Below are 12,071 nucleotides of genomic sequence, written 5' to 3' on the forward strand. Positions count from 1 at the left end.
GATTAAAAGTCTTTTTCAAACTGAGATATTCTTCAGGCTACAGGTGGCTCAGCTTTTACTGTCATAGAAAGCACTGGCCAAACATCATGCAGAAGTCAATAGGAGGTTATTGTGGCTTTCTCACATGATAGCCCACCCTGCCTTCCCCAGGCTGGTCTTTATCTTGCTATTTCCTCTTTTACTCAGTCCATGCTTGCTCTCCAGAGACAGTCCCCTCCCACACTTTACTTTGACTTTCTCGAATGAAAAAAAAAGAAAGAAAAGGTCAGTGAGAAAAAATATTCGGCCTTCCAGTCAGATTTCTGAACAGGTGGGCTAATAACAGATTTCTAGCGTGGATCCTTCAGAGAGGTCTAGGGAAGCTGATGGGCCTCCCCTGGTGTGCTGGGTTCAGAGGGAGGGATAGCCTGCTCCTTACTGTTACTTTATTCAAGGCATGCAACCTCTGTCGGGGTTCAGGGCTGTCCTCCAAATCACTTCACAGACTCACTGTGGCCCAGAGACTTGGCTGAATATCTGAGAAGAGAACACGGCTAGTCCCCAGGCCCACACTCAGTTGGTTCTCCTTTGTCCACAGAGCCAGTGTCGCCACCCTCTATCCAGGCCAGCAACACCACTGTCACAGAAGATGATTCTGTGGTCCTCACCTGCCTCTCAAATGATACTGGCATCTCCATCCAATGGATCTTCAATAACCAAGATCTGCAGCTCTCAGAGAGGATGAAACTGTCTGAGGAAGACAGCATCCTCACCATTGACCCTGTCAAGAGCCAGGATGCCGGGCAGTATCAGTGTGAGGTCTCCAATCCTGTCAGTTCCAACAGGAGCGATGCCCTCTGGCTGGATGTTTTCCGTGAGTGACTTCTCCTCTCCTACCTCTTCTGGGGAGAATTTCTCTCCCAGTAACTTGCAAGATGGATACAAGTCACAGGGAATGTATCAGTTGAGACACAAAGGTAGTAAAGGGACTTGCAAAGTGGTTAAGAGCTTTGGCTCTGACTCCACAGTCACCTCCAGTCTTCACAGGGAGTTTGTTCCAGGAGTCCCACAGACACCAGTACCTGTGGATACTCTAATGCCTAATGTTAAAGTGGGGTAGCATTTGCATGTGACTGTGAGAATTCTCCCATATACTTTTGTTTGATTGGTTGGTTGGTTGTTTTGTAGTACTACAAGTTAAACCTAGGGCCTTCTTAGTGGACTACATCCTTTCTTCCTTTCTTTCTTTCTTTTTTTTTTTTTTTTGTTTGTTTGTTTGTTTGGTACTTGGGATCAAACTCACAACACTGTGCTGCTGAGCTGCATCCCCAGCCTATTTCTTTTTCTTTTATTTGAGACAGTCTTAGTAGGTTACTACGTTGCCAAGACTCTGCTCAAACTTGTGATCCTCCTGCCTCAACTTCACAGAATACCAGGTCTATCAACATGAGCCAGCACACTCATTCTCCCATATACTTTAAATCATTGCTAGATTATTTCCAACACAATGGGAACAATTCTTGTGCTGCATTATTTAAAGAATAATGACAAGAAAAATGTCCATACATTTTCCATTTGGACTCATTTTTTTCTGAAGATTTTCAAACCTCAATAGTTACTTAAATCCACAGATACGAGAAAGCCAACCATACTGAGTTTCTTATACTGAGTTTGGCATTGATTGCCACCTTGCAATAGATTTGTTTTTAGTCTGTTTTTCTGTTAATGTTTCTTTGCTTTATTGTAAAATATGCACAAGACTTATTATTTTAACCATTTGAAATTGCATAGTTCCTTGACCTCCAGTACATTCATCTAGCTATGTAACATTCCCACTATCCATTTCCGGAACTTTTTCATCTTACCACACTAACACTTTATACTCAGTGTACTACAACTCCCCATTCCACCACCGCCCAGCCTCCGGTAACCCCCTTCTCTCTGTCTGTATGTATTTGTCTTCTAAACCTCCCACAGAAGGAGGATTACACAATATGTGTTCTTTTGTGTCTGGTTTAATTCACTTAATATAATGTCTTTAAGGCTTATCCATTTTGTAATATGTACCAGAAGTTTGTTCCTTTTTTATTTTTTAAGACAGTGAAAATCTATTGTGTGGATATACTGCTTTATGGGGTATGCTTTATGCTTTACCTCATTTGGCTTATTCATTCATCCATCAGTAGACTTCAGGGTTATTCCCATGTTTGGTCTATTAATAATTCTGCTAATAAATAAATATGCAAATATCTGCTCAAATCCTTGATTTAGTTCTTTTAGGTACATACCCAGCTGTAGAATTCCCAAATGAGAAACATTTTTTTAGGAAGTCCTATACTGACTTTCACAGTGCCTGCCCCATTTCACATTCCCACCTACCCACATGCACACAAGTCCCGATTTCTCTACATCCTCAGAAAGACTCATCTTTTTATGAGAGATAGCCTGTTCGGTGTGAGGTGGTTTTTATTTGCACTTGCTTAATAACTAACTAACATATTTTTTTGTATGCTTACTGGGACTTTCCTATCTTCTTAGGGGAAATGATTGCTCAAGTCTTTTGCTTAGTTTTTACTTGGATTGTTTGGGGATTGTTGTTGATGTTAAAGTGTAATCGTTTTCTTTTGTCATTTTAGTTTTTGAGACAAGGTCTCATTACTAGTCAGGCCCTGCTTGACCTCACTGTGCATCCCAGGCTGGCCTTGAACTCACAGTGATCCTCTGCCTCAGCATCCCCAGTGCTAGGACGACAGGCATGTGCCACCAAGCTTGATCATAGTAGAAAAACATTTTTGTGATGTTCACAATGTTTTGTGAATGTAAATTTTGAGATCAGGAAGTGTGAGTTGTTTTATATTTGTCTGTGATGCAAAATGATTGAACCAAAATAATTATCCATCACCCCTCTTACCTATCATTTGTATGCTAAGATATTTGAAATATACTGTGTCAGTACTTTGAAATATATATTATCATATACTGTAACCATTGCACTGTAAAATACATCTCAAAACATGTTCCTCTTGTCCATCTGAAACTTTGAACCCTTTGACCAACTTCCATTCGCCTCCTGCCCTATTGCCCAATCTCTCTCAGCCATCACTCTGCTCTTTATTTCAATAACTTCAGTGTTTTTTAGATTCCACATATGGGTGAGATCATGCATTATTTCTCTTTCTGGGCCTGGCTTATTTTACTTAACCAGGTTTATCCATGTTGCTGAAATCACAGAAAAGCCTTCCTTTTCCAGGCTAAACAGTCTTCCACTGTGTACACAGACATTGTCTTTATCTGTTCATCCACTAAGGAATGCTTAGTTTCCATATCTCAGCATTGTAAATATTATGTTTAAAACAGGAGTTTAGTTATCACTCCAAAGATCATTCAAGTGCTTTGCACATATATCCAAAGGAGGAATTTCTGGGTTACAGGTGGAGAAAAACCTCTCACGCATAGAAACTTCTTCATGAGGTCCAACTTGTCTATTGTTTTCTTAGTATTGTTGCCTATGTTTTTATCAGAACCAAGAAATCATTGCAAATCCCATATCACAAAAGTTTTCTGTGTATTTGGTGCTGAGAATTTTACAGGTTTAGCTATTACATTTAGGCATTTGGCCCATTTGGAATTAATTTTCCTATATAATGTCAGGTAAAGATTCAGCTTCTTTCATTTGCATGGAGATTCAGCTTTCTCAACATCTTTGTCCTAAAAACATTCCTTTCTGCATGGAACAGTACTGGAATCCTCATCAAAAATAGTTTGGCCACAGCAGTGCAGTTGGATGGAAAGAATCGTTTCTAGTATTCTGTAGCACAGCAGAATAACTATGTTTGACAGTGCTTAATTCTGTATTTCAAAATAAGTAGCAAAGACAATTTTGAGTGTTCCCTACACAATCCATGATAAACATTGAGGTGATGGAGCTGCCATGTGCCCTGACCTGGTTGTCACACACTGTATACATACATTAAATGACATGTTTTATCCCATGCATATGTGTTCTTCTTACATGGCAATTAACATTTTTAAATAGTTTAAAATCATTTGGCCATCCATGGGAGCATTTGTTTGTGGGATTTTTATTCTGTTTCACTGATTATATACCTTTATTCATGCCAGGAGCACACTGTTTTGATTACTGTAGCTTTGTACTGAATTTTGAAATCAGGCAGTGTGAGTCAAATTTTATTCTTCACTTCAGTCATCTTAAATATTTGGGGTCTCTTGAGATAACATAGGAATTTGAGGATGGTTTTTTCTATTTCTGCAAAATATTTCCCTGGGTTTTGTTTTATTAATGGTAGTTAAAACTAAGGCCTTCACACTGAACTACATCCCCAGCTACTGCTACCACCACCCACTTTTTTGTTCAGGGTCTTATTAATTTGCTAAATTGCCTGAGCTGGGCTTAAATTTGTGATCATCCTGCCTCAGTCTCCCAGGGTTCTTGGATTACATGATGCACCATGACAACTACCTGAAAATGCCACTGAGATTTTGATAGGAGTGGCATGAATCTATAGATCATTGGGGTAGCACTGTCACCTTAATCATATGAAGTCTTCCAATACCTAATCACAGGCAATTTATGGTGATGCAAACCTATAATCCCAGCACTTCAAGAAGGAAGTCAAGAAGAGGCCAACCCGAACTACATAGCAAGACCTTATTTCAAAAAAATGATAGAATAACTTCCCATTTATGTACTTTACAATATTTTCAGCAAAATTTTATAGTTTTGTTGCATACAAGTCTTGCACCTCCTTGATGAAACTGATTGGTTTGCAGTACTGAGGATTTAACTCAGGGCCTTTATGCTGAGCTAGATCACCAATGTTTTTATTGCTGTTGTTCTTATTTTGTTTTGTTAAGATAGAGTATTGCTAAATTGCTAAATTATCCAGGATACACTTGAATTTATGATCCTCCTACCTCAGATTTCTAGAGTGTTAGGTTTATAGCCTTAGACCACCACAGCCAACTTGACGTTTACTTCTAAGTACTTTATTATTTTGGAGGCTCTTATAAATGAGTTTTTTTCTTAATTTGCTTTTATATTGCTCATGTTTAGTGTATAGAAATACAACTGAGTTTTCCATTTGATTTCATTAGTCTGTAAATGTTGAATTGGTTCATTAATGAAAATAGTTTTGGAGTAGGCTTTTCTATCTACAAGTTGTTGTCATTTGGAAATGGAGATAAGTTTACTTCTTTCTAATTTGGATGTCTTTTATTTCTTTTTCTTGCCTTGCTCTTGCTAGAGTGGCTAATTCTACACTGAACAGAAGTGAATGTAGGCCCCTGTATTGTTCTTAATCTTAGAGGAAAATTTTTCAGCCTTTCACCAGTGGGTCTGATGTTAACTGTGGGCTTTTAGTTTTCTTTCTGTTCCCAGTTGTGTTGTTCTTTGTGTTTCATTATGTTTCTTTTGTTTTGTTTTCCTGTACTGATGATAGAACCCAAAGGGTATCTAACACTGAACTAAATTCCAGCTGTTTTAATTTTTTTTTAGACAGGGTCTTGCTAAGTTGTCAGTATTAGCCTTGAATATACAATCTTTCTGCTTCAGCTTCCATAGTAGTGAGATTACAAGTGTTTGCTATGGTACCTAGCCTAGTTTGAGTTAATTTCTTTTTTGTTTGTTTGTTTTCTTTTTTTGCATGAATTTTAACAAATGCTTTTACAGATTCATATGTATTCATATGTTCTATTTCTCCACGATTCTTCGTGCTTCTAGGAAATTGCTCATTCCACCTGTGTAAACCAATGATTGCTATAAAGTTATTCACAGTACTCTTAAAATATTTATTATTCTTGGGGCTAGGGATTTAGCTCAGTGGCATAAGCGCCTGCCTTGCAAGCAGGCAGTCGTGAGTTCGATCCCTGGTACTGATTAAAACAAAAAAGACAAAAAAAAAAAATTTATTAGTCTGAAAAACTGATAATAATGTCTAATTCACTTATAGTCTTTTTTTTTTTTTTTTTTTTTTTTTTTGTCTTTTTCCTTTTTATCGGTACTGGGGATCGAACTCACGACTGCCTGCTTTACAAGGCAGGCGCTTATGCCGTTGAGCCCCAGCCTCCCACTTATAGTTTTAGTAATTAGAAACTTCTTTTTCCTTAGTTAATTCAGTTTAAATTTTTCAGTTTTGCTTATCATTTTTGAAGAACCAACTTCTACTTTCATCGACTTTTGTCAACTATTTTTGCATTCTGTTTTATTTATCTTTATCCAGAGCTTTATTTCCTTCCACTAATTTTCAGTTTAGCTTATTGCTTTTGTATTTTCTTAACTCCAATTACATTATTAAATTGAGATCATGATATTTAAATGTAAGCATCTACAGCTATGAATATCTTGCATATGATTCTTAATTTATATGACCCTCGGATAACCCAACTGTAAATCTTAATAAAAGTACCTGTTTCAGGGTTTGTACGAAATATTTCATGTAATAACAACCCTTCAGGAAAATGCCACACATAGAGAAAAGGCCCCAGAAGTGTTATCTGCTATTACTACTGCAATTATTATGATTGAAATCAGACAGCCAGATATATTTCGTGTTAGCCATAAGAAGGTAAGTAAGCTTTTCAGCAGTCTAAACCCAGTGTGTCATCCATAAAACAGACATAATGTCTACCTCACAGGGAGCCCGGGAGAACCCTCAGATCACAGTGCAGATCTCACCTATGTGTAGAGGAAAGTGTGTAAATGGCAGCTTTAGACTGCAGTGCAGTTAGGCCTCAGAGAGTTTGTGTAAGACTGATGGAGAGTTAGCAAGACAAAGTCTCCCAGGAGAGGAAAGCTGTGTCCTGCAGATCTGGGCTTCTTTATGCCCCTGCTAACTGCTGTGGGAAGCGTGGTCTCTATGCAAAGGAGGTGATGAATTCTGCATGTGCTATAACCTGCGCCTGCTGTCAAGTAAGCCCTTGCCACAAGAGAGCTGATAGGCACATATTCATGGCCAGCTCAAAAAGAACCCTGTGAAAACAGATGGAACCACAAACGATAGGAAGTTACAACATACAGAAATAGCAATCAGCCTTCCTCACATTTCTGAAGCCTTCAGATACCTGCACAAAGGCCTGGATGGAATTGTGGGAAGGTAAATCACCAATAAGGGGGGCGGATTACAAGGCCTGCCAGTCACCTCACTTCAAGGCTTTCAACAACACATGTACTCCTCGAAGGAATACATAGAGCTACATCATGTTTAGCATTGTGTCAAGACACCCCAATGCAAAGCAGTTTCAGTTTCATTACCTTTTCTCTTTTCTTTCCATGGCCAATAATCCAGAAAAAGAAAGTTCTGGTCTCTCCGTGGGGGCCATTGTCGGCATCGTGATTGCAGCTGTAGCTGTGGTGGCTCTGATAGCCGGCCTGGCATATTTCCTGTTTTTCAGAAAGACTGGCAGGTATGCTGTGCTTTCCACTTCTTCCATTTCCTCCAAGGCTCTCTGCCATGCTCGGGAGAGGGACAGCACTTTTATCCCTCCGTCTTGGGGCTGGATCTCTTTTTCACCTTCCTAAACGCCACTTCTCAGTCTTAAGTCCAGTGGGTCTTCCTGCTCCTGCCCTCATGCTCCCTGTATTCCGCTGCCTCTTGGGAGTGGTTTTTCTCATCCCTGTATAGCTTCAAGGAACAGAACCAGTTATGTTCCTCTATCCCCCCAGTCAGGAAGCCAAGGTCCAAGAAGGTGGACAAATGAGGAAATGAAAGGAGCAGCAGGGGAAAGTAAGTGACTACTCTGTTGGCCACAGTAGCAGGAGGAGGGAGGAAGGGGGTTCAAGAGAAAGGAGAAACCACCAGAATCCCCTTGGACAATAAGCAAAATAAGGGGGACGAAACAAACTCCACCTATACAAACAAAATAGGAGGGGCCCGAAGGAAAGGGAGGCACAGAAGGGTCAGCAAAGACTAAATCTACGTGGTGGGGGATGTAGCTGAGCAGCAGCTTTTGGCTTGAATTTGACTCTAGCACCAGGAAAAAAGAAATGTAAATGTGGACATCTAGCAAACAGGAAGGGAGGAAGCAGGAACTGTGGGGAGCTTGAAGAAAGAGGACTAAGACGAAAAACAATGCCAACCATAAAATGAATTGACATCGAAGAGTGTCAAGGAATTATCTGCTAACATGTCCTTCCTAAGCCAGGGACCAAAGGTCCTGCACTTGGGAATAGCAGTCACAGTGTCTGATATCTGTTTAGGGCAAGCGACCAGCATGATCTCACAGAGCACAAACCCTCAGTCTCCAATCACAGTAAGTAAAGCCACTCACCCTGTCAGAATGGGTATATTCGACCATGTGCCCTACCCTAGCAGAGAACCCTAGATTCACCAACTACACTGCCCAGTCTCAGTTGTGCTGCACTTCCCAGCCCTTAGTTGACAGAGGTCCTTAAACCCTTCCTAGTCACAAGAGTCCCCTGAGACACAGTCTGGGGAGAAGCTCACTCCACCTGAGCTAGGCAGGCACCAGGAGCCATTTCTGCACCTTTACTCCTTCCCTGTTGCCTCTATTACGGATGTGGGCCCTCTCCTCGGTGAGACTTTCCTTGGCTCGTGGGTGCTCTGGGTGCTATGGGCCCTCACTGCCCATCCTTGCCACTGAAGCATATTACTAAGAAACACATGGTTGGGGAGACGATCGAGGCCTGGCGTATCAGTCGAACTCTTCAGAGGTGGCTTGAGGCCTCCTGTGTCTTCACTCCCATCCCTCATCTGGTTCTAAAGCCCTCGATCTGAGCCACAGATTCTGAGGGAAGCAAATTTCCTAAGTGATCATGCGGTTCATATCCCGGGCCCCCCAACAGCCACCATCTGCTACCTCCTCCAGCTAAATCATAAGGCCTTAACCAGCTTTGCACTTCCACAGAGGGGTAACTCTGCTTTTGCTTCCCCAGGTCTGGGCCCCTCTGATAACTCTCCTGACAAGGTAAGCACAGCCACACTCCCTGGCTCATTTTCTCGTGGAAATTTTCCCAGGGAGAATGGGTTGCTCCTGAAGACGCAGATGTGAGATCAAGTTGGGGCCTAAGTTCCTCGATATAGCAGTGAAGAATGATTGGTTAATCACTTCCAGGAGTCCACCTCACAGCAAGGATGTGGACTTTGGAATTATCCACATCGAGGCTGTGTGTAACTATTACTTGTGTGGGCCAGTATATCTGTGACCCTTAAAACATATCATCTCTTTAATCCTCAGTTTTGTTCACAGGAGAGTAAAGTGATCATATGTGATAATGTGTGCATCATAAGTTCTCAGGGTGTGAACTTTCACACATGAAAACATCACCCCAATCAAGACACTATATGTCTACTCACCAAAAAAGTCTTTTTTTTTTCCTTTGTCTTTTTTGGTACCAGGGATCCAACTCACGACCGCACACTTGCAAGGCAGGCGCTTATGCCGCTGAGCTAAATCCCTAGTCCTTCCAGTCACTTCCCTACAAGCCATGACCACGATCCTAACAGCAAACCCTTGTAGGCACCCGTGTTCTTTCAGTCAGTGTTGTTTTATGAGATTCACCCATGTTGCGTATGTCTGTGGTTTGTTCCTCCTCACTGCTATTACCATATTCCACTGTATCCCATCATCACCATAATTTATCCCTTCAAAGGACCGTTCAGCACCATGTCAGCAAGCAGAGAACTGCCCTTTCCCAAAGCTAAATGTTTCAAAGAGGTGTCAGCGTGGTGGTTGGAATCATGACAACCACAATGAGATTCCGTGATAATAATTTAATTGAAGGCTGCTTGTACTTTACAGGTGGATGAAATTGCATATTCTTCCCTGAGCTTCGATAATCTGCAACCAAAACAACCAATTTCAGACTCGCCGGTTCCCACAGTACCAGAAACAGTTTATTCAGAAGTGAAAAAAAAGTGACTCAACCTATGCTGTCACAGCACTGCTGACCGACTCCATGGCCTCCCTAGAGATTTCTTTACACTGGGAGGAAAAGGAAAAGCAGCCCCCTACTCTGTCCTGACACATGCAGCACCTACAGGCTGCAAGGCCTCCCTCCAATGTCAATAAATGAAAAGGTACATCGGGGACTCTGTAGGGAAGTCCACTTCATGGTCACTGAAAGCTGGCAGAGCCAATTTTGGGCAAGAGTTGCCAGAACTTCCTTGGCTCTCCTTGTCCCATACTAGATTTATTTTATAGTTATTTATTCATAGCATACTCATTTCTTCCTATCCCATTTCTGTCCTGTCAGGGTGTAACTTTAATTTGCCATCATTTGAGGGTTATTTCCCTTTCCACTTAAGTGCATGTGCCAAAAGAAAAAAAAGAGAGAGAGAAAGTAAAATCAATAATGGCTTTCCTTTCTCTCCAAATTCTCATGTGAACCTGCCATACTCAAGAAAGTCAAATATGCAACTAATAGTGCCCTGGGAAATACTGTATTATTATCTCCTGTCACGGGGTCTAAACTCCTTGCTGATTTGCTAGAATATCACCTAAGCCTTATGGCAAGCCCATCTCCAGAGAATCCACTAAAAACAACTAGGGACATGATTTGCAAGTACTCCCAATGGAAAATGCAAGAGTGCACATACATCCTTAACACCTAAGAGGGCTTTATTCAAGGAAGTGCCTGGAAAAGAGGAAACTACAGCTTTATGAGGGAATTCAACTTTGAAAAAATGCCATCTGCTGGGAACTCGGAAGAAGAACAGAGTTGTCCTTCATTATTTAAAATCATTGGTAAAGAATTCACAACTAGAGGCATGTGATCTCTGCATTAGTGTTACTTAGCATTAATTTTCCCCTATTCTGAGACATTCTATGACTTTAAATTTTGTAACTGCTTACTTCACTGAAAAGGGTTATTTTTACTTAGCTATGTAAGCTGATCTGGCTGCTTTGGTATATAGGAAGCCACCAAATATCCCTCAGGCCCCCTTGGCCCAGAGCCTCTCAAGGCTTTTTTATCAAAGGCTTCAAGAAAAAATAAAAAGAAGTTTTGCTCGTTCATGCCAGACACGGACCTGGTTAGGTTTCCAACCACGTCAGACCAGCTGCCTTTCCCCTCCATGTTGCCTCCTGTGCATTCTCTACCTGTCTGCCCTAGTGTCTCAGGAAACCGTGGCCTCTGCCAGGGTGTGTTTGAGCCTTGCAAAGTGGGAGCTCCCTAAAGGGAACCATAGGCTCCTACTGATGGATTTGTTTACAACCTGGGAAACTGCACTGGTGCTGATGCCCCTTAGGAATGAGGATCACAAGAGGCCATGAGGGTGTAGGGGTTACCCGACCCTGGTTTTTCTGATCAGCCTCTGAAACTTACCTTTTCTCCCATGGGCTCTATGAGTCCCAGTGGGACTTAAAATAAAAAGGGACAAGAGAAGGAAGGCAAATGTCCTCTACAAGGAGCCTTTTCGTACACAGATGAAACATCTTTAGGGCTGGAGAGAAAGGTTTAATTGAAGGCTTATTTGAAGGTTTATTTGATGTTCACTGTTCCATCACATGCTATGCCTAACAGGTCCACTCTAAGAGAATTCATTGGGAGTTCTCCAACTCAGGTACCTCTTCCAGGGATTTCTAGCCCTGACGCTGACTGTGGACTTTCCCTCCTCTGTCTGTGCTGGATTATTTAATTTAGCCTGGCTAAAGCCACTTCTGATTCTTTGTAAAATTTTCTCTATATTTATAATAAAAATATATATCAGACATCGATATGCTGCTTCATGTTAACACTGCATTAGACAGTGTCTTCCTTACAGATAAAAGAAAAAATGGCTCAGTGAGGAGTCAAAGGAAGCCCAGTTTGAAATCTGTAGGTATGGATGCAGAGATCAGAGAATTAGCTAAATCCATTTGCACCTCCACTGCCACAGTGAGGGCAGCTGGGAGGAGCCTGCTGGAAGGAACTGCTTGTCTTCCTCTGGGAAAGAAGGTGACTTAAAAGTGAGAGACTTCTTAGCCTCTTCATGAGGGGCGGAAACACCTCCCACACAGGTGACTAGTGAAGCAGAGGCAGCCACACAACTGTCGCTCTCAAGCATCTCCACAGATGGTCCTGTGGAGTCTCCAGCACCCTTCACGTCTCCCTCCTTATGAGTTCCCGTGTTGTG

The 12,071-nt window shown here is 41.6% G+C and overlaps 1 protein-coding gene across 4 annotated transcripts in view; it reads left to right on the forward strand.

Annotated features, from left to right (window-relative positions):
* Nucleotides 1-11,673, forward strand: part of LOC100733578 (carcinoembryonic antigen-related cell adhesion molecule 1-like) — a 74,097-nt gene extending 62,424 nt beyond the window's left edge. For 2 of the 4 annotated variants that reach the window (XM_063252827.1, XM_013146842.2), the window contains 5 exons: nt 578-853; nt 7,284-7,401; nt 8,195-8,247; nt 8,891-8,922; nt 9,757-11,673. In XM_063252827.1, coding sequence (XP_063108897.1) covers nt 578-853; nt 7,284-7,401; nt 8,195-8,247; nt 8,891-8,922; nt 9,757-9,876 — 599 coding nt within the window. In that variant the 3' untranslated portion in view covers nt 9,877-11,673. Of the gene's footprint in view, nt 1-577; nt 854-7,283; nt 7,402-7,660; nt 7,722-8,194; nt 8,248-8,890; nt 8,923-9,756 lie in introns of all 4 variants that reach the window. The other 2 variants (XR_010048639.1, XM_063252826.1) reach the window with 2 other exon arrangements.
* Nucleotides 11,674-12,071: the final 398 nt, after the last annotated feature.

This window comes from Cavia porcellus, unplaced genomic scaffold, assembly GCF_034190915.1.
Source record: "Cavia porcellus strain 051 isolate PalLab524CR breed Dunkin Hartley unplaced genomic scaffold, mCavPor4.1 scaffold_7, whole genome shotgun sequence".
NCBI lineage: Eukaryota > Metazoa > Chordata > Mammalia > Rodentia > Caviidae > Cavia > Cavia porcellus.